Source organism: Pipra filicauda, unplaced genomic scaffold, assembly GCF_003945595.2.
Source record: "Pipra filicauda isolate LSUMZ 115617 unplaced genomic scaffold, ASM394559v2 scaffold115_size4368891_pilon, whole genome shotgun sequence".
Classification (NCBI taxonomy): domain Eukaryota; kingdom Metazoa; phylum Chordata; class Aves; order Passeriformes; family Pipridae; genus Pipra; species Pipra filicauda.
In genome coordinates, this window is record NW_024103607.1 from 1,061,736 (window position 1) to 1,088,035 (window position 26,300).

Below are 26,300 nucleotides of genomic sequence, written 5' to 3' on the forward strand. Positions count from 1 at the left end.
GTTCAAGCAAAAGCATTTGGAAAAGAAATTTATGGGGCAGTTTGTTGTTGGCTGCCCCTAACATTACATTTCCCAAATTAGAGTTTAATTCTGTGGGTCATGTTACCGGTTTGATTTCCCTGTGTCTCCAAGATCAGAATTTAATACAGGCTTATATAAATCTGCTGCACTTTTTCAGTACTATGGGGATGATGATGTAAGAGCAGAAGTTTACAAAAACTCTTTATCACAAATCCAATACAGAGAATGATTTTCCACCCTGGTGCAACCAGGGAGCTGGAACAACCACTCTCAACCAGGAGCGGTATCCGTTACCATGGCACCTCAGCAGGTCTGTAAATTAGAAGCCCTCAAAACTAAGACAATTAAACTCATTGCGTTGCATTTCAGATGCTGCTGTCAACTACACACTGCCTGTCTTGTGAGATGGGACTGTATATAAGTGCTTTTAATTGTGAGTTAATTTACTCTAATTTGGAAAATCTTTCTCTCCTATGTGGCCCCTTCTCTTCACATAACAGCCACTTCTTTTCCCTGCCCTTGGGACAGAAGTTGTGCTGCTGTAATGAAAATTAAGCCTGGGCAAGGCTCCTACTACGCGGGTTTTCACAGTTGAGCTAATTAGGAAGTTTGTCACTACATTAGGTAACGTGCTTCACAATTTATGGCCTGACAAGGTATTTTTTCCAAAGGTTGGTCCTTAAGTAATGGCACTACTGTAACTGAGGCTCCTGCTGGAGGGTTGCCACACCACAGGAGATAGAATTAAGTCATGTTTGTTATTCATTAATGCCAATTCCAATCAGCACTAGTTACAATGACACAAATTCATAATGATGGAAGACTTTCATAACTGCCCAAACTGTGCCTTCCAATTCCTAAAGGAACCCTACAAAAAAGCTGGAGAAGGACTTTCCATAAGGGCATTTAGTAAGAGAACAAGGGGTAACAGCCTCTAACTAAAAGAGGGAAGGTTTAGGTTAGATATTAGGAAGAAATTCTTAACCGTCAGGGTGGTGAAGGACTGGAACAGGTTGCCCAGAGAAGTTGTGGATGCCCCATCCCTGGAGGTGATCAAGGCCAGGTTGGACAAGGCTTTGAGAAACCTGGTCTAGCAGAAGATGTCCAAGGCAATGGGGTTGAAACTAGATGATCTTCTCTTTAAGGCCCCTCCCAACCTAAACCATTCTGTGATTCTATGATTCTGTGTTGTCAGGTGTTTAGATCAAGTCTCATACTTAGATCAAGTGACCAAGTCAAAAAACTACAACTTTTCCACAGCATAATCACTGCTGAATCCAGCAAGTTCAGTCATATGGTGTTCAATATTATCAGGAACATAACAGATCTTTGATTCAGGTTTTTTTCTCTTTCTTTGTTGTTAATAGCACCTCAGAGTGTGAGCCTAGGCAGCTGGTCACTGTCATCTGAAATGGTGTCTTGCTCTACAGTCCTTAGTTTGGTTTTCTGCTGTCCAGCCCCTTCTCCTGCTCTCTCTCCCAAAGGGCTGCATCCCTGCATACCACCTCCTGTGCTTACCCAGAGTAAGCCAGTGCAATTCACTCAATAGGCAGAAATTAATTAAATGAGAACTGTAAGGAGAGATGAGCATTAGACCCAGTGCAAATGAGAAGGTGAGACCATGTAGCCATGACAGAAGGGAAGGAGGTAGAAGTGCTGACAACTAGTAAGTTGTTTCACCTGTTCCATGTAATTTGCAGTCCTAGAGATTATCAAAGTAAAAGCTAGGTTTTAGCCATAATGAATAAATCATAAGGACTGGGGTTATTTTGTTGTTTGTGGTCGAGAAGACTTGTTTTGCTGCCTATGAAGAAGTCATATACTGTTTTCCAGTATAGTGTCAGAGATAACGAGGAAAAATAGCAACATGAAAAGGCCAATTGATGTAACACAGGCAGGGGAGAGGTCCCATGAGAAACTTAAGCAACCTCACATGCATAAAAAGGTTGAATTAATTAGATAAACAAATGGAAAGATGACAGAAGCCACATGAGAGGCATAAACTATTATGCCAAAGAGAAAAAAACAAGATCAAAATCTACTTTCAAAATCAAGGTGGCATTATCGTTTGGAAAATTTATCATTTTTTCTTGCCCCACATCCGGAAGGGCAAAATTGCGGAAGGCAGAATTTGCAAGACCTTTTGTTACACCTTAAGTACTCACAGTTAATTTTTATAACATGTAGGCATTGGTAATGCACATGGTTTTGTCTTTTTCACTTCCAGTGGTATTGACACTCAGCTTTTGCAGATAATTCATCAATTAGGCTACACACAAGGGCAAGGGACCACAGAAGTGCCTGTGAACGGGAATTGTGCAACAGGGTGACTTACTGGTCCCAGCTTTCACCCATCTCAAGAGGGCTTATGCAGCACAGTCAAGTAAAACAAGAAAAGGAGCACAGATTCTGAGTCTGCTTAGTCCAGCTCCTCCAGGCACACACAGAGATCTTTAGCATAGGGACTACCTGTTTATTAGTCAGATAAACAGATTACCTGAGCTGCTGCGAACTTGTGCCATTTGCTGTGACAGCTAGTTATAGAGGTGGGGGAATTTAGCATCTTACCACGCTGAGACATGCCCAGGGTTGTGTGTGTGATGGCTGTGCTCGGTACCATGACAGGAAGTGGCTCACACAGCCATCTTTGCTTGCCATTTCTCTTTAGGGCATGAAAGCCCATTGTTCAAAACTGTCCCTTTGTACCCTTGTTGTTAAGCCTCCCCAGCCATCCACCACTGAGCCTCTCTCATCCTCCTTCCCTGCTCTCTGCCTGCTGGCAGCAACTGTGCTATTCTCACAGGTGATAAGTACAGCAGCTAAAGTCTTCTGCAACTCCAGTTGCAGAAAACAACTACCTGGAAAAGAAGCATGGAAACATTTTGCCTTAATGTTGTAGTGTCCAAATAATACCCTGTATGCTAATTCTGACAGTTCCCTAGTCTAGGTCTCTCTGTTGATTTCATCCTCTAGAAATTCTTTCTTCAGCATTAATCCTTAATTTATACCAATCCATTTGCACTACTCTTTCTGTAATTCATCTCATCTTTTCTTCTAACCTGATAAAGCATTCAAAGATAGAGTTTCTGCAAAAAATGCTATACAAAATAAAGATGAATTTTCCTATATTTTTATCTTCAGGCAATGAAAGAATAGTGGGAATTAAATCAATAGTCATTACGAAACATGAAACAAAATTACTGAAAAAGGTTACCTGATTAATACATTCCTTCTTCTCTCATAATCTAATATCAGATGCAAACTCAGACCTAGAATAGCTAGGAAATATTTTCAATTTGTTTTACAAGGAAAACTTTACTAGAATGACCAATCTACTGAATAAAATAGCCTATATCAAGCAGTTTCTGTGCACTTAGACTTTGAAACTGGAGTCATCATTACATTGCAATCAGAGAATTAATTTGATATATGTGTAAATGAACACATATTAAATTCAAGATAATCCATTCACTGATGAGTAAAATGCTTGTCTTGACTCAGTTAAAAATGCTACCATGGATAATGCAATATCAGGTTTCTTGGGAGTTTGGTAGAGTCTTAGAGTTATAGCCACTGGAGTCCAGGAGATATTACTGAAACAATGAAAAAAAAAAGACTAAACTGTACTTGCTTCATATTTTCCAAGACAAGAAACAGAAGGCAACCTTAAAAAAAGTATTTTTTTCCCCTAGGACAGGGTTCCTTTTATTATCAGTACTGATTTAAGCCCCCACAGCATCTGAGGACTGCAGTTCATATCCCACTAAGAGTACTGCAGTTACTCTTCCTCTTAGCAGCAGCACATCTCAGCTTCATTCAGCTCATTCAAACAGCACTGCTCTATTTTCCTCCTAGTATGAGTTGATACAACCACCCTAATGACCATCTCTAGTTTAAGCAGGTGCAATACATATACTCTGCTCCTCCCACGTTTTCACTCCTTTTAGAGATATTTTTTTTTTATAGCTGCTCTACTTTTCTTCCTGCCCATTAAATAGGGTGCTGACTGCATGATCAAACCCCTTCCCTCTGTTTCACATTCTTACTGCTATGTAGAGGAGCACTGAGGCTTCTCAGGGCAGTACAGTGTAGTGTGCTGTGACAGGCAATGTCACTCTGGCCATCTTCTGGTTTTGCAAGTTCTTGTCTCCCTATTCTAAAGTCACATTCAGAATCAGAGTTGTCATTCCCAAATTATTGCTTTGTTTCAAGAGCTGTCTTTTGGCAATGTACTTTTTTATTCCTTTTCATCTTTTTACATCTGTTTCTTAGCTTTTTTTTTTTGTCATAGGGGTGTGTTGCCATGTTCTATGGCAAACCACATGAACTGATTCCAGATTATATTTGAGACCAAAATTATTGGTGCATTTGCATTTGGTACTGTGTTCATTTGTGCAGATGTAAGTATAGGCTGAGGCATACCAAAAACAGGAGCAGCAGGCCTTCACAAATCAGATAGGTCTGTATTGGCAATTAGCTGGGCCCTGCTCAATAGAAGTACTGAGGTGTGAAGCCTCAGTATGTATTTCTGAAATGGGAATGTTGCAGTGCTTCATCCAAAGTGAAGCAGTAGTTCTTATCCAGCCTGCTAAATGGTACCAATTGTGATGTTTTGTATGTGGTGAAGCTGCTAAGAAAATTCTCTTAAGGGGTAGACTTCATCATATATAACTTCAGCTACTTAAAATATAAGTATTTGCGTCAGGTGGTTATCTGTGCTCCTATGTAGTCAGTGGAGAACCAGACACTTCCAGATACCTTCTACACCTGGTGTGAAAGGGGATGAATTACCTTCTGATGGGATCTTTTTTCCCACTGGCTACAGAGGAAGCCTAGATGAGGAAGTACCTGCGTAACCAAAATCAACATCTTGTCTATAATTCTTTCATTCCCTTGATGATGGCTGCTCTGATCTGTGCTTTTTCTTCTCCACTTTGGAACTTCCCTTCACTCATTTGCCTGGGACTTAAAAGGGAGGGAGGGGAGTAATGTGGAAGGAGAGAAGGATGCCTAGAAGAAGACAAAGTGAAGTTATACAGAAAAGAGAAAAAAACCCATCTGGATTTTATAGCTGGAGAAATGCTAATGGTTTTGGAACCAGCCTAAGTGAGCCTTAGTCCAGTAGGCACTTCAAACTGGTAAGAATTCCCCTTTGCAAACATCAACAAAAGCACTTATCTAAAAATGGTTAAAAATTATTATACATTTAAGGACATAAAATTCACCTAAACAGAGCATTAAAAGGAAAATGAACAAAAGTGAGAGAAATTTAGATTTGCTGATCAGCAGTGCTGACATTATAGTCGCATATTTCCTTTCACGGATGCTCTTTTATTGATTAACTGGAACAAGCCCATTTCATCACTTAAACAGAGATAGATGTTCAGAGTAGTAGAAAAACAATAAACCAAAAATACATAGCACACCGTGTGTCATAAAAGTTTCATGTGTCATAAAAGTTTATGCTTCCTGGTAAAAAATAGTGAAATTTACATAGATCAGGACTGTTACAGCTCAGTGTTTTATCAGCAAGAAGTGTTTTTACACCAAAATCTGTGTTTTGATAAATCATTTTTCACTATATAGTGACTGCATTTGTTTCTCAAGACACACACGCTCTTTACCAGAAATGCATTACAATTACAAGCTTTCACGTAGTGAAGTTCTACCTGCAGAGTCTGGAAGATTGTACCTGGCCATCAGGGGTGCTCAGCTATTCAATTTGAACTGTTCTTCAACAAGAGGCTCGGAAACCACCTGTTCTTTTCACAAGGCACACCCCACCTCACCCTCTCTACCACGCACACATGAGCACTTATCCCAGACTCCTTACCAAGACTTTATCTTGTGCTTCTGCTTGCTGTAGAGAGTGACTTTGTTGTTCCACAAGCACATTTCATGAGTCATAAAGTTTACTTTTGCTTTCAACTGTGTGACAGTAATGCTTTCATTACATAAACAGCCGAAGAAAACAAACTGGCAGTTAAAAAGTGTCCTATTATGCACTTAATTCTGTGTGCTGTTTCCAAGCACACATCTTAAAGGAACCATATCCCAAAAGACTTGCACTTAATAAGACAGAGGACTTAAACTCAATTGGTAGCTTGAATCTCTGATTCAAAAGAATGGGGCTAGCCTTCAAAAATCGGAGTGTCAAAAATAAACTGTGCTGGTGCATATATATTTTCATACATATATATATATCTTATGTATGTATCTCCCTTCTGTTTCTATAGAATAAAGCTTCCAGAAGCAAACTGAAGTAACTCTTGCTGCCAAAAAAAAGCTCTGAACAGAAACCAAAGCATCCCTTTCCAAAATGTTCCCCTTTGGATTCAATTTTCCGTTTCTTTCTACCAATGATAACAGCGAAAATGTGGTAGTTTCTTGTCTGAAACTGAGCTAATGCTTTGTTGTGTCACAAGCTGAGGAATCTGGGAAGGGTACTACATGGGATTGGTACAACCAATGGACCAGCATAGGGTTGTGTGAGAGGGCAAGAACTACAGTGCTGGGCTGCAAGTGGATGTATTTGGTGGCACCTCTTTTGGTATGTCAGACAGACACAGCCCTGATGATGGAACACAGAGATTACTACAGACCTGACTGTACTTCCCATTACAGCTTTACTAGCTCAAACACCCTGGCAGACACATCTGTAAGAGTGAAAAAAGCATTTTGTGCAATAAAGACATAGTTCAGCGGCACAGTGGCATACACTTTTCGTCATTATGACAGGTATTTACCAGCACATGTCAGCTGTAAATACCTACTTGTACATATATTACAGGTTATATATTATATGGTTATAATGTCATATTAAATTTCTATATTGTAATATTTACATACAAATATTTGCATGACTAGCTGATGAATCTGCACTGGTAAAATCTGAAAGTATAGACCTGTAGTTACATGATGTGAAACGCCGATCCATCAGGAACTAGACCACAGAAGATCTGAAACATCTCCCACACTTCCTTTGGTAATTCACACAGTGAGAGCACCTATTTTTGTCTTTGAGTCAAATTCTCAAACACTGTGGGGAAACTTACTCTATTTAACTTCAGGCTACCTAACTCACTGACAGCACTTAGATTATGTTTTCACAGAACAGTGAGTTGATAAAACACTTCATTACTAGCAAAAGGGACAAATCTTGTTCCACCTCTCCACATATTCCTTTCTACTCTCAGCCATACAGCCCCACCAGTTACTTTGCTATGTATGACATTTATTAGGCTATGAACCTTTTTACTCACTTAACCAATGGAAATTATTTCTGGCTGGGGCAAGGAAGATGAGAAGAAAGAATCAGCAAAATAGAGGGCAGAGGAAAGGAGAGAAGAGAAGAAAGGAAGATCTCTCTGTATCAGTGGATATTTACATTTATTACAAATTGGAAATCCTCACATTAAATGCACAAAGTCAAAGAACTGCATTAAAAAAATCCAAAATACTTTATTCAGTCCTTTATTCATGAAATATATAACACTAATAATAGCAAAATGTCTCTCATAATATTATACTAACTAAAATAAATTAGAAACAACTTTTCAACTATTTACATTTTCTTTGTCCATAAAACTTTCTTCTTTTAATTTCACTTGTCTTCACTTTGGATGGTGCTTTCATACCCACAGACATATCACCTGTCCTCCTCCTCTTCAGCTGATATAATTGAGCCTTCAAAACACCTCCTTTCATTCATCTCACTTTTACCCCTGACTTTGCTGAATATTTTCCTGCGTTACAAGGAATAACACAGATTTCCCAGACCTACCATATACAGACCACTTTCAAAATCCTTCCCGAAAAGGATTAAAAAGGGGTTTCAAAGCCAATTCCTGCAAAATAAGGCAGCTAATGCCCAAGACTGCACCACGTATATAGCACTAAAGGAGACTGGACAGTCTATACATAGGCTGCTCTGCTCTAAACCCAAAACTTGTCAGTTATTGTACGACACATTTTGTAATCTCCTCAATATCATGGAAGAGAAATATAATTGCCTCTTCACGCAGGATTTTTCTTACCACACTTTAGCTACCTAAAACTCCAGAGTCTAGTCTAAATCACCCTTCCAGGTTCCTTCCAGAACCTAAGAAGAGAATGAGATGCCTGCAAAGGGCACGTCATTAGAGAGGTTTGAAGAGCTAGGCATGAGAGAGTGGGAAGATGCTCTCAAAGAATAAGCTGTTTGAACTTCACAGCTAATAAGATTTTTTCATATTTTGAAAAGAACAGACACCTAAAGAAGAGCCACTCAAGCTCATGCAAGTATCAATGTCAACCTATACTGATTATCGTTATATAAATCTCCTTGTCTGTTTCTGAAATGTGCAGTTAGATCACACCACAAAACCTAGAACACATTTATGACTGAAAAGGAATTAGTAGGTCTTTTCAGTTTCAATAATTTTAAAGCTGCTAAACAAGACTAGGATGATTGATAATTTTTTCCATTATTATCATTTCCACACCAGCATTAATTGTTTTTCCCTGAACTATGTGAAATATGAGCACACAAAAAATCAACAGTGAAAGAAAGAAGTGCTGCTGACTTTGTCAGAATCTTGAGTTCATAAGAGAAATTATACCTTGGTAATTACAAAAATTGGTTTTATATTATCTGCATTTCCCATGCACAGCAGTAAAGACTTTTTCCATTTATTTGCACAGGAACATCAAAGACAGTCTCAGGAAATCTACAGAATTTCAGTGGTATTTCTTTACGTAAACAAGTTGCTTTAATTAGCTTAATATGTGATATGAAATCTATCAGTAATTAACATCTTTGACCAAAATCTGCACACAGCCAGTCTCTTCTAGAATGTTTGATTTGCATGAAAAAGTAGATGAAAAAAAATAGATTTGAACTGAGCAGATTAGGTACACATAGCAGTATACATTTTTTTGTACATGTTAATAAACACCACCTTTACACAAAATGCCCAGTGGGCATTTTCTGAAGGACGTAATCTATTTACAAGATACATCAGTTTTGAAAAGTGAAAGAGGTTTAGCTCTTCTGAAAACTGGCTCACACATGTAACTGCTTCAAAAAAACTTTTATTCTGAAACAGGTGCAAATCTGGTGGCAGGAGATGATATTGAAACACTACCGTCATGTATGTGTGAACACAGGGAAGGAATGCATGCATTGTCAGAGAAGTCTATCAACTGACAAAAAAAAAGGAAAATTACTGCTTTGCTTCTCCAACTTCTGCTTTATTTGCTTTTCAACACTTCATTTGAAATCTAACTCTTGTTCACAGAGATTGGGAAGCAAGCATATTAAGGCACCTAAAATTAGCATCCCTTGAGAAGCCTGAATGAACAGCTTTGCCTTTTCTATCTGTGTGCAGAGCTCCATGTTTTTACCTTCCTCATGTTTTCAAATTCTGCTTTTGTCCATCTCTCTGAAAAAGTCATGGGCCAGACTGAGCCAGCTGAGCATTAGATTTATATCTGAGTATGTGCTAGACATGTCAGCAAGAAAATCAAATATTTGTTAGCATGAAGAAAACATGAGGAAGACTAAGCAGTGGACAAATTTGGGTCTCAGACCTGCTGCAGACAACTGCCTCCAAGTTGTGCCTAAGTACCAAGGTTTGTGCTAACTCAAATCTCATGAAGGGGAGGTGTAGGTCAGATAGCAGGAAAAAGTTCTTCACCCAGATGGTGGTTGTGCACTAGAACAGGCTCCCCAGGGAAGTGGCCACAGCATCAAGCTTGTCTGAGTTCAAGAAGTGTTTGGACAATACTCTCAGGCACATGATGTGACTCTTGGGGCATCCTATGCAGGGCCAGGAGTTGGACTCGATGATCCTGATGGGTGCCTTCCAACTCAGCATATTCTATGACCCCTCCCAATCCTCTCTGTGTCCTTTATGCTCCTGTACCTCCTCCCACTCCCTCCCTGCCTGCGCTGCTCTCTGCCATAGCTGTGCTGCTGTCAGTGTGGCTCCCACAGCCCTTATGAGGGCTCTTGCAGGCAGCATTGTGCTATTGCAAACATTCAAAACCCCAACAGCTATTATGGTGCCCTTGCATCTCCCAATCACTCTTGTAGGCACCACAGCTTCAGTATGCTCATTTTCAGCCTTGCAAACAGTACAGCTTGGTGAGGCTGGCATTGGAAAGACTTGTGAGTGAAACTGTGAGCCAGTGCTTGGTTTATCCATTGGGTTAGCTAAAACTACATGCATGGTGTCATATCGACATTACACATTTAGAGAGTGCTTCATTTCTAGGTGCTAGCTCATGCCACCTCCACATATTTTCCGAGCAGAAACCTGTTACAGCACTCCCTCAGCACAAATTTCTGCTCTCAGCTCAACTTTGCTGCCATGAACCCCCCCACACCCCCAGCCTTCCCCACCTCTGTATGTAATTTCAGCATCTCATTTCCTGACTGGAAATATTTTGTACTGTAATGTGAGGAGAAGGAAAGCAAGCAAACGAGCAAGGACACTTCATGTCTTACAATCAAATCCATTTGATTTGAGCAGTATCATATTTCCACCCATCCAGCTGCAGTAAGTGTGCCTTTGTAATGAAACAACATACAGCTTTATATGCTGCTCTTCAATCCATAACCTGCTTTGCAGGTTACAAGAGAGGCGAAAAGAGACTGCAACACATTATTCTTCAATGTCTTCTGTTTGCCACTTAGAAACATCCCAAGTCAGTGCAAATCTTCAGTCAAAGCTGGTGCCAGGCTTTGCATAGCAGAGCCAAGCACAAATGCTAAGATCTGAAGTGAAATCATACTAGTCAATGAGGCAGAGCCTGCTTCTGCAAGCAGCAGTTCCTTTAAATTAAGTGTTATACCTTGGTCAGCACATTGAACTCCCACTGTGGGCCCTGGGATGCCAAGAATGAGGTCAAAGAGGTGCAATATTATTAATGTCATGTTTTAAGAACAAACCATTGTCCATTCTACCTAATTGTGTTTTCATTCTTTCTCAAACTCCCTGCTCATCAGTTACTGAGTGCTGAGGTTTTGCTGTACTAGTTTAGTTAATCATTCTATATTTTATATTGCATTTAGCATTTCATCAACCATGAAAGAACTTGGGCTTACAGAGGACAGCTCACAAGGAAATAGAATTTCAAGACAAAAAGAGAAACAGATTTAAGTAGAAATGTCAATTTAAAATGGGGGGGGGGAGTTTCCTAGTTCAATTGAACCTGCATTCATTTTCAATTTAAACAACAAATAAAAAATGAAGTATTGAGTCATTACAAGACCCAGACAATTGTCAGAGCTATATTGAGTTAAACTCAAATTATACTGCAGCAACTGCTCAAAGGAAGTCTAGTTAAAATACAAGCAACTGAGTAAACAATTTCTTTTCCTTCTCACTCCCTTTTGTCCTGCTGCACTGTATAAAATTTTTTGTTACAGGAATATGACATTTATGCTACCCTTCTGTGCTTATGTAAGGCTTTACAATCTTACTGACGGCTGCAAATTTGTTAAAGCTGCCCTAAACTCTTTCAATCAAATATACTCAGTTATGTCCCAGAGAATAATTACCACTCTCTGTTGTAGTACGACGTAAATCCTTTCAATCTGATTTCTGCAATATTTGAAACAAACAGCTCAGCCTCGGCAAAGGCAATGTTAAAAGACCCACAGTGGACAGTGCTCAAGGCAGGAAGCGTAATTAAACTTTCTAGTTATTCTCTTAGTCTGTTCCCCAGAAATCCAATCTTTCAACAGCCAAATCATAACTATGTGTTATTAGCAGGAAGAAGTTTTCCTTATTCCATGCTGGGATATGCAAACAGGCACTAATACCAAACATGCAGGACACTTATTTTTCCACAGTCCCTGTGTAAATGACAGAACATGCTGAGAAATACATGGTTTAACCACCTTATAGCTTTTTCAGACATTTAACTTTCTGCTAAGGGCAGAAGCAATAGAAAAACTATGAGGCAGATTAGAAGAAAATGGAAAAATAAAACAACCTTAAAACATTATGCCTGTTAGTAATGTAGCATGAGTGCTGTGGAAGATAAAGCTATTTTCATCTGCCCACCACTCAGTCTGCAACTTAGAACCTGCTGTTCATCCTAGTCTCTAATGTAGAAATCAGGGGCAATAGTTTTTTAAAAACTGACCTCCTGCAGATTTTTGTCTCGTAGGTCATGCCCCATTTGGATTCTCTACTGTTTAATAAGTGGTGAGCTAACATTGCAACCTTTACCACCATGGGGGAACTAAGTCATAATTCTCTTCTCTACCCCCCTGTGAATTTTCATAAAACTTGAGGGAACTGCACACCCTTGAAGTCTCTTCCACCCTCTTGAATTTGCCTGAAATTGGTCAACATGCTAAAAAAATGGAATAGGGAACAGGGAAAGACACAGACAAACATTACGGTTTTATAAATCTTATTCCTTTGGGAATTTCCTTTGGGAAACCCAGTCAGAAACAAAAGGAATATTTGCAAAGATGCCACTGACACTTAAAGACAATGCAAAAAAAGAGTGATATTATGAAAGAAATTTGCCTACAAATAGTGAGAACATGACTGCATTTTATGAAGAACAAAACAGGAAATGACAACAGACTACTTGTAAGTAAAATAGTTACTTGGTAATAAAATGCAAAGTAAATCCATCAGTTCCTCCTCTGACCTTAACACCATTCTTGATTTATACCAGTGAAACCTCTGCATTATGAAATTAATCATATTTAATGATGCTTGTATATAATCAATCTTCTGTAAAGTGCACATTGGACATGCTGTTATTCAACCCAGACTTCAATTTTTAGCAAAGAACAAGGAAAGTGTTAAGAATTTCCACAAATTCCTTCATCCTTCTTCAGATCCCTTCCTTTGCCTTCCAGAGACTTTCTATGACTTCCTCATATATATAAAAGCAAAGCATTTGGAAAGCCAAGCTAAATCTACAAACAAATCACACAGTATCTCAGATCCTATCTGATGTAGCCCTAGAATCTTGACAGCAAGAGCTCTGGGTTTTCTTCTTCTGTTTAACACATATAGTTTCAGGAAAGTGTTCCTGACTTAAACTTCTTGTGCAGGATGAGATCAGCTTTTAGGGTAGAGCTGATCATGTAGGTTGTTGATGCTCAAATTGGTATTTTGCTCTCTACTCACCCTTTTCCCAGCTACACAGTCCTGGCCAAGCTCTGGCCTTATCTAATCCTGTCCTTGGTCAATTCAACTCACTAAACTAGCAGGAAAGTAAATTCAGTAAAACATAGCAAGTTGCTTTTGTCTTGCCTAGTACAAATGAAGTCCCTGGCCAGTTCATATTTCTCATTCTCTAAAACTTCTCAGAAGTGGTGAAACAAATGACTAATATTTTGAGGCAGATGCATCAGTTTTAAGTCAGCTGAAAATCCCTGTTTTTCATGTTTAATACATTATGATACAAAAAAAAAATAAAATAAAAGAATGAAAAGGGCTGTTACTTACTATTTGTCTTCTGTTTTCTACCAGGTAGATGCCAACAATCCCTAGGAAAGATCCAAAGCCAAGCTAAGGCAAAGAAAAAAACCAAAAGAAATGCATGAGGTCAGCTTATTTGGTCAATATACCAACACATACAGAGATATCTGAGCTGATGCATCATAGAGATGGGCTAACTGGGATGGATCAGGGGAAAAGGTGGAAGTTACTGCTGGACATAAATAATACAGTGTAATGGGTAATGGCCAGAACTGCAGCTGTTTGGTATTTCAGTGCAAAATTTGTCACATAGTAAACAGAAGCCCTTGCAGACACATTTCTGTAGCCTGACAACTGTTACCATTGTCACGTGTGGTTTTACACACTGTGAAACAAAAATTACGTGAAGTAGGAGAAAAGAATACTTACATTTAGTCCATACATCATTATTTTGGAAAATTGCAAAGCTTTAGGTAACTGCAAACAGTTTTTCACAAAAAAATTGATGTGTTCCTGCCATGTAAATAACGCAAGTTCAAACCCTTAGAATTAGGTTTGTTTGACTGAACACTATCACAGATCCCAGAAAAACTCCTTGCTAAAACGCTAAAAGGACCAGTACAGTCAGCTGCGTCACCAACAACCACAGGAGAGAGAGAGTAGGAAGGGCCACTGGAGTAGGGTGGCCCTAATGTTCCTACCAGTGTTGCTTTAACACTGGCATGGCAGGAAAAGCCCCTTCCCTATGATGGATCAATGAAGGTTTGGAGCAGTAGAAATGACTTGTTTTCATGGCTAACATGAAGTAAAGCAGCAACAGGTGATAACAGCTTTTCATCAGGACTCCCACTGGGCTCATGTTGACTTGGAGAAATGAGGTCTCCTTGGTGCTAGACACCTGTGACATAGCTGGCCACAGACTCAGAAGAAGCCACAGCAGGACTGCCGGTGTCAACAGGCTCTTTCCATAGGGCTCCCTCCTTGCCTTGCCTGGCTGCATGTTGTCCTGTGGTCAGCTCAGACTCAATTCCCCATCACTTCTATGCTCTTTGCTCTCCTCTTCACTAGGGCTGACATTCCTCCCTGCCCAGACAAAGCCTCAAGTCACACTCTTGGGATCCACCCAACCCACTCCATGGGGCAAGATATTTCTGCTCAGGAATCTAAGCCCCTTTAGGCCCCTCTCTGGAATGAGGTCTCTGAGTTGAGCTCAGAGCCTCTCCTCCAAGAACAAATTAAGTTTTTAAGGACTATATGTCCCAGCCAAGGGTTTGAGCCATGTCCATAAATTCCTTGCTGGTATGCACAACTACTCACAGCAGAAAGCAAATCCCCTGCAAGCACTTTACTTGCTCAGTATCAGAGGAATCCGTCACTTACTCTCAAGAAAGCAAATGCAGGGAAAGGAGATTTACTCTTGAGTGCTTTGGGAAGATTTATGTGAAAGGGAGGCACAAGGACTAAGAGTAGAGACTTTGAAAGAGTGAGCAAGTGCATCCACACTGACAGCAGAATGGTAGAGAGACTTGGAACCGTGAGCAAGGACACACTGTTCAGGAGACAGCAACTTCACAAATTGAGATAACTACATCAAAATGACACCTGGTTCCAAGCCCCATTTTTCATTCCAAAAGGAACAATTCATAAAGCCCCATTTATTGCCAATGAAGGAGACACAAAATGGAGTAATATTATCCATATGAAGAAAAAAATGACCAAATACATAACAATAGCAATTAAATCTGAAGTAGCAGAACCACAGAGATCACAATAGAAGCCATGGAATTGCTGAGATTGGTTTAGGGTCAGATGAGCTGGTTTTTTTGTCTCTTTAGACAACAGGCTATTTGGCTTGGGAACTCTGGGAGTCTAGGTCAGTATGTTGACTGGGAAAATTGGATCCCTTTGAAAGATTATAAGAATAGCAAACAAAAATAATACAAGCAATAGTCATAGAGAAGTGACATTAAATATTTAAGTATAAATAATATTTATAAGGAAGTGAGGCTGAAGAAGTTCCAACTTTGTATTTGCAGACCATTCCAAAAAGACAGCCCAAACTGATGATCAAGCAGTAATTTACTAAATGCAGACACCTCCCAAAGTGTAACATTATATTAACTCCTCTACATACAGAATTATTTTACACTCAATTACTTTGGATGCATAAATGCAGATAATACCTAGCTCTATAAAGCTGAATTTAGAAAAAAGATTTTTTCAAAACAAATTACAAGTGACCACATATACAGGGAAATTAAGGCATCTAACTTCTTGAAGCCAGTGGGAACTAGGTCGAAGCCAAATAATATTATGAATCTAACCCTGAAGCCATGTTCTGCAAACGCTTCTCGATGCAAGTAAATCTATGCCAGTGGATAGTGCTACTCACCTTCGTAGGTGTTTGCAAGGTAGGGCTAATTGTGAATGTTTTTTAAGAAAAAAAACTCTTACCTAAGGTCAGTAGAGATTTACATCTCATCCATCAGCTGTTAAATTAATATTTTACTACTGAATTCTGTGACAATTAGACCATATTTTTAATTTAAATGAACGCTGTCCTCATATTCTTTCTTTCCTCTGAGCAAAGCAGTTAAATATGTAGTGTTGAATTCACTCCCCTGGCTTTAGGTATCTAGAAGTTTGGGATCAGTGCTATGTTGGTTTTCTAAGCTCCCTCTACTGTCAGCAAAGAGCAGCACCTTTTGGGGGCTATTCAGTTCATCCTGAAAGGTGGCTGACTCTGTGCAGAGGAGGAGAGTCCATCTCATAGTGATGGTGGGAAGTGATTCTGCCCCTCCACTCTGCTTTGTTGAGACTCCACCTGGAGTACTGTGTTCAGTGGGGCTCCCAAAATAGGAAGGACATGGACCTGTTGGAGCAAGTATAGAGGAGGGCTAAAAAGATGATCAGAAGGCTGGAGCACTTCTCCTTGACGACAGGCTGAGATAGTTGGGGTTATTCAGCCTGGAAACAAGAAGGCGCCAGGGGACCTTATTAATGCCTTCCAATTCCTAGAGGTGCAGTACAAGAAAGCATGCAATGACAGGAAAGGGTGAATGGCTTCAAACTGAAACAAGGTAGGTTTAGATAAAATATCAGGAAGAAATTCTTTACTGTGAGGGTGGTAAGGCTCTGGAACAGATTACCCACAGAAGTTGTGGATACCCCATTCCCAAAGTATTCAAGGCTAGTTTGGATGGGGCTTTGAGCAACCTGGTCTAGTGGAAGGTGTCCCTGCCCATGGCAGGGGGGTTGAGATGATCTTTGAGGTCCCTTCCATCCCAAACCATTCTATGATTCTAGGATAGTTCATCTGCCAATGCTGTACTGGAGTCAGTCACCTCTGGCAGTGAGGCAGGGACACAGCAGTGCTGTCACACACCTCTTACAAGACTTTTGGAAAGATATCATATAAGATTTGCATAGAACCTTTAACTCTTGCTAAATATTTGCAATATTTAGTATTTGATGACATTTACAGTAACAATTACCCATCACTCTTTCTCAGTTACTTCAAAAATCCATCACACATGCACAAATAGAATTCCGAATTTTATGAAAATTATTTAGCTCCAATAATATTTTGACAGGGAAAATTATTAATAAAAGGTTTTATTTTCAAAGTGTTCTAATAAATTCTTGCTATTCTACCTGGTTGCTAATGACTCCAAGATTTAGGAAAAAAAATTGAGCAGATGATATTTTTCAGATGACTGAATAGATATTGTGTTATTCCTAAAAGAAAATAAATACTGAAAGAACCTGTTTTGTGCAAATGGGTGGGTTTATTACTTATTACACTTGCTAAAGACAATAGTTTAAAAATTAAACTTCTTTCTAGAGAATGAATGCAGATAATGAATGTGGTCTTCTAAAAGATTTTAACTCAAATTATGGAACAAGAAGAGACTTTTGTCGGTATTAATCTATTTTAGGTTAATGGAAGGGAAATTCATTCTTTTAAGGTCTTATTCTTGGAACTGCTTTTTGTTCTATTTTTAAAACACCACTGCTTATATATCATTATTCCAAAATTATCTTTCTGAAAGTCCTGTTCTCAGCATGACGCTAAGATGTAAGAGGACTTGTTTAGGAGGAACAATTCTAACTCACAAATTATTAATGGCAGTGCAAAATGTATGCACAGTCTTAAAAGATGCATATTCCTCTTCTCTGGACATTTAGTTGCATAGAGAACAAGAAATAAAGGTACTTTACAACATATTTTGTCAGTGGTGGAGCCACATACCTAAGCAGGTGTCTAAGTCTAAGCATGTGAGTTTCTTTCTCCACTTTGCACCCTTTACCTCCTCTTGGCTGACTCGGGAAGACCAAATGAAGTAGATGGGCCCTTCTCTATTTGCTGCTTGTACTCCTCTTAGTTAAAACTCAGCCCAGCTATTTAACTTATTTTTTTTTTTACTCCAGGGATTTCTATGCTTTTCGATATGACTGATCCTTCTTCTGAGATCAGAAAAGGCCATGGGGGTGGAAACAGTAAGGGGCTGTCAGGGCTACTCCTCCCAAGAATTCAGAGGGGCACCACAGGGCAAAGCAAGTGGAGCTCAAACCTTGTGCCCACTGTAGGAATGTGTTAAAGCACTCTGTTCCCAAGGCAGAAAGAAGAGTAAGGATTTTGGAAACGGGATCTTGCACAAGAGGACTGGCAGTAAGACTGCACGACAGGATGTTAGGCAGGCTCCAGGGAGAAGCCTCCACATGGTCATTTACAGGGTTTTCCCTGCAACAGACCCAGCAGAATTCCTGGCACATGGACATAAGAGTGGAGTGGCTCTTTCTACCATGATCGTAGAAAACTTCTAAAGGGTTGTTTAAATCTATGCCATGCCTACTGTCCAGTCATTTACGCACCCACATTTAATGGAGACCAGTGGTAAGTCCAGGCTCAGGTGTTCACACATGTTCCTGAGCCCAGCATACTGCTGTGCAGTGCAACCTTGACCTCCTTCTGCCCCCTAACAGCCTCCCCTTTGGGACACCTCAGAAAAACATTTTGCCCTGCTACCTTATCACACACTAGAACTAGATCAAAACAAAGGAGCATCCCTCTCCTGTGAAATGCTACAGGACTAATTTCTTTTTTTTTTTCCCAACCAATCCGAGCTTCACATCTGCAGCTGAAAATAATTTCTCTGGATATACCTAATAATCTAAAATAGAGCTTTTTACTTACAACGATGCCTGGGTAGTAGCCTCCCACGGTAACATTTTCTGTTCTTGTGGTAGCTGCCAGACCTATGGTCAGTATGAAAACAGACACCACCAGCAGTGCAACTGTGAACCAAAGCGAAGTCTTTTTCCTTTTTGCAAACTGTCCTGTAGGGAGTGGGGAGGGAAAAAATGAAAAAAAAAAAAAAAAAAAAAAAGAGAGTTTTTCATTGCAATCATGGCAGAACAAATAAAAAAGAATGGAAGATTTTCTTTTGTTAGTCTTTTCTGTTGTTAAGCCACTGTTGTTCTCCTATGTAAGAAAATTTCTAGGAGAAAACAAAAGGAATTAGAAGCTACAGATTTAGCTACAGTTCAGCACAGCTTAATGCACATACATTGAGTACAGGTGTGAGATGACTTTTTATTAAGCTGAACTGTAAGTCAGTGACAACAATAATTACACCTTGTCTTCAGTAACATTTATAATTAAATGTTGCTCACATTGGTTAGTCAGATCCTGCAGGCCTTAAATGCTTACTATGTGAAGTACCAGTTTGACTCTACCTGGCCAGAACATAAATAAATGTATATTTTAAACAAGATTATCAGAAACTCTGCATGCTATCATGAAAACGAATGTGCTTCTCGTATTTACTGGGGAAAGCAATCTGTATCCCTGAAGCAAAGCTGTAATATAGTTAATCAGGTAATGATATATGAGACTTTTCAAACAGTAGCTGCTCAGTGAAATACATTCAGTCTCACTGGGATTTGGATTCAGATACCCCAAAGTGAAAACCAGCACCCTCACCTACAGCTTTCAGCCTGCTTCAAGGCACTTAACCATGTTAATGTGGTGGCATATCTGAGCTGCAGCCACAGGTTACAAACATCAGGGCCCCATCCTACAGTACAGACATACATAAGACCGATTTAAAAACAGCCATTCATACATGACCCTAACTAATGAAAGACACCCAAGTGAATCAAAGTGTGGTCCCCATTTCTGATGTTCCTGCTTTGAAAGGCAAGACAAGAGAGTGTAGGATCGCCCCTGGAGCACTGGGCCATGTGATGCCATGCTAATATAGACTGCATCTGGGTAGGGCAGAGCTCCTAAGAGAGCACAACCTGGCCACGACACAGGGCCAGTGTCTTTCCCTCCATGGTCCCATGAAGCTGCCTGCATACCCAGCTTCAGGAGAGGGCAGAGGCTGTGATATTCACTGCAGACCGGAGGCAGCAGCTCTCACCGAGCAGCAACAGGTGAGAGGGAAAGGCAACTTGCATGGGTCAGGCTCTGGAGATGCCACTGTAAGAAACAGCAGGGGAAATGCAGGAAAGTCAAAAGGAAGCAGAAGCCACTTGCAATGAGTCACTTGAGTTTTGTGGCCAATTTAAAAGCAGGTAACTCAGTTAAATGTTTAGAGTTCAAAAACCAGACTAGATTAGTGATGCCTGCAAACCAAGTCAAATAATTTTAATTAGTAAAAAAATGCATTTATAATAAAAAGCTGTATTTGTTGACATTTCTCCAGTAGAGCAACCAGCCAAAATGAGTCCAGCCTTTTAGTATGAAATCCAGGCAACTTTTCTGAAGACAAATATCATCTATTGAGCTTTCATAAGTGTCTTTCACCTGCATGTACAAAGTCGTCCTGCTAAAGATCAAGAAATAACTCCTAACAGTCTCCAAACACCTCTTCTCCAGCCTGTGTCCCTGCTGTCTGCCTCTGGCAATTTCCTGTTAATCCATGGAGGATCACTGGGGACATGGAAGCAGAGAGGTTCTTCATTAGCAATCAGTTCATCCCCAAGTGTACAGAGTTGAAGAGAGTTCTTTCAATGAAGCCTGTTCACATGGCCAAGAGGGAAAAGCAGACTTCAGATGTGACACTCCACAAGTCAGCTGTGCTTCCCACAAACTGATTCATTCAATATACCTACCAGACTGTAAATAATTTCTGAATGCCCTTGCCATACTCTATCATCTTTGAAAAGTCATGGAGATTAGGGAATCTCCAATAACTGAAGAAAGGCAAGTGCTCACCTGTTTTTAAAAAGACCAAAATGATGATTCAGGGAATTACAAACCAACCAACCTCACTTTGGTTCCTGTCATGCTGAGACCAATCCTTTGTAGGACATTTCTGGCCACTTAAGGAAAAGGCAACTGGCAACAGCACAGATTTACCACAGCCAAGCCATATCTGACCAGCCCAGGTGGCTGCTATGGCAAGAAGGCTGGACTTGTGGAGCAGTGGATGTCTTTCACCTTAATTCTAGCAAGGCTTTTCACAGAAAGAACTGTGTCTTGTGGAATATACCATCTAAGGAGTCTTTCTGCTGTGCCTTTTGCAATCGGACATGTCTATCTCTTATTGGCCTCATTAGCCACCAGTGTGCCTGTAATAAATGTGGATAGAGCCTTCCTAAATCTTCGTTCGCAAAGCCTAGCCATGAGATGAGAGCAAGGCTTTTAGTATGGTATCCTCCAACACCCACGTAACCCAGCTGAGATGTCATGGCTTGGATGGCTGGACAAGCAGATGGTTAAAAAATTAGCTGTATTGTTGGGTTCAGAGGGAGAGGTAAATTAATTTACTCTACCTGTAGGCCAGTAACAAGTGCAGTACCATGAGAGTCTGTCTTGGGATCTGTCCCATTTAATGTATTCATCAATGTCCTAGAGAAAGGCGTAGCATGCCCACTCATCAAGCTGGCAGATGACACAAAACTGGGGGCCAGTCAACCAACACCTGAGGGCAGCATTCCCATTCAAAGGGATCTAGGCAGGATGGAAAAACGGGCCAGCAAAAACCTTACACATCCAACAGACAGATGCAAAGTCCTGAGCAAAGGAAGCAACAGTTCCTTTCAATGATACAGGTAAGGGACTGCCAGGCAATGAAGCAGCTCTGCTGAAAAGGACCGGGGGGTATTGGCAGATGATGAGCTGAACATGAAGTGGCAGTGTGGCCTAGCAACAGAATCCTGGGCTTTATTAACAGGAGCATCATTAGTACATCAGAGGAGCAACTACACCTATCTATTCAGCCCTTTTTAGACCACATAATATTACACCCATTTTTGGGGCCCCAGTACAGGAAATACATAAACTAACTGCAGTGAATTCCACAGAGGACTGCAAAGAAGGTCAGGGGCTGGTGCACTCGCTGTATGAGAAGAGACTGAGGGAATGAGGCTTGCTCAGCCTGGAGATGAGATGACTTTTGGCAGGGCTAGTAGCAGTTTTCCAATGCCTGTGAGCTGTTGTCAAGAGAACAGACTCAGGCTTTTCATAATGGTGCACAGCAGGAGAACAGACAGCAGACAAACTGAAATACAAAAAAGTGTTTCAGACTGGGTATAAGGAGAAAAAAATTCAGCACTAGGACAGTCAAACATTGGAACAAGTTGCCCAAAGAGCTTGTGCTGTCTCCATCTTTGGAGGTTTTCAAGACTCAACTGAAAAAAGCGCTCAGCAATCTGGCCTGACTTTATAGTTAACCCTGCTCCGAGCGGGAGGTTGGAATAGCAACTTCCTGAGGTACCTTCCTACCTGTATTTTCCTATGATTCTATGGTTTTATGATAGTCACAACAGCTAGACTGAAAGTGGGTTGGGCATGTGTGCTCATATGCACTGTTACAAAACTGCAGCTACAATGTAGACATACTTCAATCCTCACAGTCATTGATCTATTACCACCTGCACCTCAAAACAGAGGCAAATATCCGATTGGATCGCTTTTTCATAGTCCAGTTTGGAAACTCTGGTAACTACATGTTGCTAGCTATGAACTCCACCCTTATGAGAGAAGACTTACAGGCAAGCAGGACAGAAAGGCCCCGTCTGGAGCAGAGGCTGGTACATACAAGGACGTGTTCTCAAAGACTGCCACGTGCTCAGAGAATATGGGTAGAACTCAGATCTAAATTGGTTTCTACCCTAGCTGTTCAGCTTTCCTTAGTCATAACAATAAAAATCTTTAGCTATCCAAATGTGTATAATGACATGCATTTAAACCACCAGCATATTGGTAATATGCTACGTAATATTTGTAAAGCAACATTATATCTTTGGATGAAAAAAGCTACAGCTGCAAAGAGTTCTCACTATTAGCTTCCTTCTGCAATTTTAGTCTTGTTGGCTCCCAAGACTTTTGAGCCTTTGTTTACTGCTGTTTGTAGCAGTTGCCATGCAATTTATTTGGATCTGTTTTTAACGTACCTGCCAGCCAAGACCCAATGCCAGACTTTTGCCTCAAAAGTCCTGTCCACAGCTCAGACAGTGTGCCTGGCCCAGCCTTCTTCCCTGACACTCTCTGTGGCAAGGCTTGGACCAAAGGCTGGTCCTACACAAGAACAGCAGTTAAATTAAGAGCAGAGGAAATGTTGCTGTCAGTCTTTGTAGGCTGAATTTTCTTCCAGTATCTATGTTCCTGGGGTGCAGGAAACAGTTAATGTAGGCTATTCACTTTCTAATTTTTTAGTACTGAAGTAACTCTTAGAATAATTTGGACATTTATTACCTTTAACTTCTTTAACAATGATACAGTAAGAATACTAAAAACTCCTAGTCTGGACCTTAATGTAATTTAGTTATAACTTAAAATTCTTATATTTAGCATACCAAAAATCAAGGTTGTAGAAAGAAATTTTCTTGTCCTATCCTTATTAGCATTAGCTTGAGACTAGGGTCAACAGTGGATGTGATCATGTTATTACTTTCTATTGGCAATATTCTTCGGCCATTTTGGCCAGAAAAGTACTAACAGAGTTTTGATAATGCAGCAATGGTCACTACAGATAAATCAGAGAGGGAACACTGCTTCCACATCACTGGCTTTTGCTCTGTCTGGCATAGACCTAAACTGTGCATAAAGAATTCCCAAAACACTCTCTTCTTTGCTTGCTAAACGTTTGTCAGGCAAAGTACCTGCTAGAGCCATTCAGCCCAGCTACCACAATGGAAGAAGAGGGAATGCCATCAGTTCAAGGAGGAGAGACACCAGACTGCTGCCTGCCTGGGACAGAGAAAGGCCTGTGAGGAGAGAAACTGAGATGACCCTCCAGGGATCAAACAGAAAAAGTGCCTGCTAAGACCATGCTCTGCTGCATCCAGAAAAAGACTTCTGTCCATTTATCAGCTGCAGGAAACAAAATTGTATTTACAATGCTCTGTTTTCAATGGCTAGGGGCTCAATTCAATTTGTAGGAAGACTATGGAAATACAAATGGTTTTGTGGGGAGGGTATATATCAGATTGTGGAAGTGGTGGATCTCATGATGAATGGTAGGGTCTGGATTTGAACAAAACAAAGACTGAGTTTAAAAGGAGAATGAACTAATTAATGATGAAACATGTCCATGGTACAAAATGTGTCCAGTGGTCAAGGGAAAGAAAAAATAGAGTGAAACAGCATCTTTCCACCTTGGAAAACTTGCATACAATTTGCAACCAAACTAAAAAAAAAGTCTACATTTAAATTAAGGCAACTATCCTTTGCTAACTTCACTACTCCTTCTAAAATCTATCTTCAGGCATCATGAAGTCTGTTAAAAAGTTTGGAATGATTTTTGGCAAGGAAAGAATTGCTATAGGATGTAGCAATTTACTGGGATCACGATCACATTTGCTGAATATTAGCACTACCTAATTTCCTACCTTCTTCTTTGATCTAGTTAAGGTGATCTAAATGGAAACACTTATTTCAAATAACACCCTGGCTTAATGTATATTAGCATCTTGCTATGAGAAAAAGGAGGGAACTTTTGTAACAGAAAAAAACCAGTGCATTTTTATTACGTAATAAATACTACTAAAAATTGTGACATTTCAGAGAGTGGCATTAAGCATATATACTAAGATAACATAATAAGTGGAACCTCACCATAGACAAACTGTAGTATCAAAGGTATCCACTGCTTTGCTGCTGTTGAGAAACTATTTAAGAGAAGATCTTTGGAGCTAAATTAATAATTTTTAATTATTGCAGTGCTCACTTCAGTGCCATGTCTCTCTCAGCTATGGTTTTCATTGTATATTTTCAAAACTGTTTTATGCCAGTGAAACTACATTAATCCTACACTGCCTCCCAAAATTCAATGTGATAGATTGAGATGCTTAAAAGAGATACTCACACCTGCTATTGGTGGTTACTTTCCCTTTTCTGATTGTATGCTTGACTTGTCCAGAGTGCTGAACTAATTAAACCAGAGGCAACAGCATTTGTTTCAAGCCACAAGACAGCAGCTTTTATCAGGCCCATCTCTTACCTTTATTGTTAGTTTTACAAGTAAGATTTCATGAATGTGTTATATAATTCAGGACCACGCGTAACAGTTTACAATTCTATTACAATAAACCGCAAACAAACCAAAACAAGACAGCAATCCCACAAACCCTGCTATACTACATAGAATAGCTATAGTAAGTGATATCATGCAGTATCACTATGACTTCACTGCTTGGCAGCAATTGTTTCACCAGTAAATAATTTAATGAGCAGTTACTCACTAGTTTAAAGCTAGCATACAGGTACTTCTTTTTCCAATGATTACCTGAAAATCATTGCTATAACTTATTATTTAAGTTATTGCACTTCTTCCAGTGCCACCATTTCAACACCAACATAATTTTTCTTCCAAGTTTAAGACAAAAATTAAGATCTAATAAATTTTTTATCGAGCTGTTAAGATCCTTGAGTGCACAGCAAAGTCTCTGCTTATCCTTTCAAACACTGCATGGAGTAATCCCTAGCAGTAAGTTTTGTATTTTCTCGACTTCAACAAATTCTGCTGAGATAATGAAATACTTGACCTTTTTTTTGCCTGTGTGTTTATATTTCAGGACGTAAAGCTGTGCACCACTCAACAAGGAGAAACAGGAGGAAGGAAACTAACCCAACACCTGTCCCCAGCCTGCCCCACACCTGCGGGCACCTCCACTTGCTCCAGCACGGCCACCGGCCACGACCATCGAGCACAGCAGGATGTCTCTTACATTAATTTCCTGTCCGCGTCCCGTACCTATTCCTTCCAATGTTAAACCTCCAACACAGGGATTCACCAAGGGCAGCTGAAAGCTCTAAAGAAGGACCGGTATTTTTAAACATCTCCGCGAGCGAGAGGATGAGCGGCAGCGCGCACCGCCGGCAACCTCAGGCAGAAAGCCCCGGGGCACAGCCCGTAACCAAAGCGCAGAGGCAGCGATGCTGCCCCCGGGGGAGCTCGGCGGTCCAGCCCCCGCCACCGGCTCCCGGCTCCCTCTCTCCCGCCGCTGTGTCCCCAGGGCTCCCTCGCTCTGTGGGGCAGGTGCCGGGCTCACCTGTGGGGTCCAGCACGGCCAGCGGACCCGACGCCGCGGGGACGGGCGGCGGCACCATCATGTCCCTCGGGCACCTCGCCCCGCTCTGCTCCGCTCCGCGCTCCGCGGCCGGCGATGCCCGTGGTGCGGGGCCCGGCGGGTCCGCCCCGAGGGGCAGCGCCCCGGGGCCGGGGCGGGGCGTTCCTGTCGTCGAACCGGCCCCTGGCCCCGACTCGCCGCCCCGCGTGTGTCGGTGCCCGTCCCTGCCGCCCTAGAGCACGGACAAGGTCTTTGTCAGTGCAGCCATCAACTGCTTAATCCGTCATATGTTTTACCCGAGCCTCGGCCTTGGCGTCA

At 40.7% G+C, this 26,300-nt stretch overlaps 1 protein-coding gene across 2 annotated transcripts in view; it reads right to left on the bottom strand.

The window, feature by feature from the left end:
• TMEM255B (transmembrane protein 255B) overlaps positions 1-26,079 on the bottom strand; it is a 70,399-nt gene extending 44,320 nt beyond the window's left edge. The window contains exons 1-3 of one of the 2 annotated variants that reach the window (XM_027743525.2): positions 25,965-26,079; positions 18,655-18,797; positions 13,485-13,547 (exon numbers count right to left, since the gene is read on the bottom strand). In XM_027743525.2, coding sequence (XP_027599326.2) covers positions 13,485-13,547; positions 18,655-18,797; positions 25,965-26,025 — 267 coding nt within the window. In that variant the 5' untranslated portion in view covers positions 26,026-26,079. The remainder of the gene's footprint in view (positions 1-13,484; positions 13,548-18,654; positions 18,798-25,964) is intronic. The other variant, XM_027743526.2, reaches the window with a different exon arrangement.
• Between the last annotated feature and the right edge of the window lie 221 nt (positions 26,080-26,300).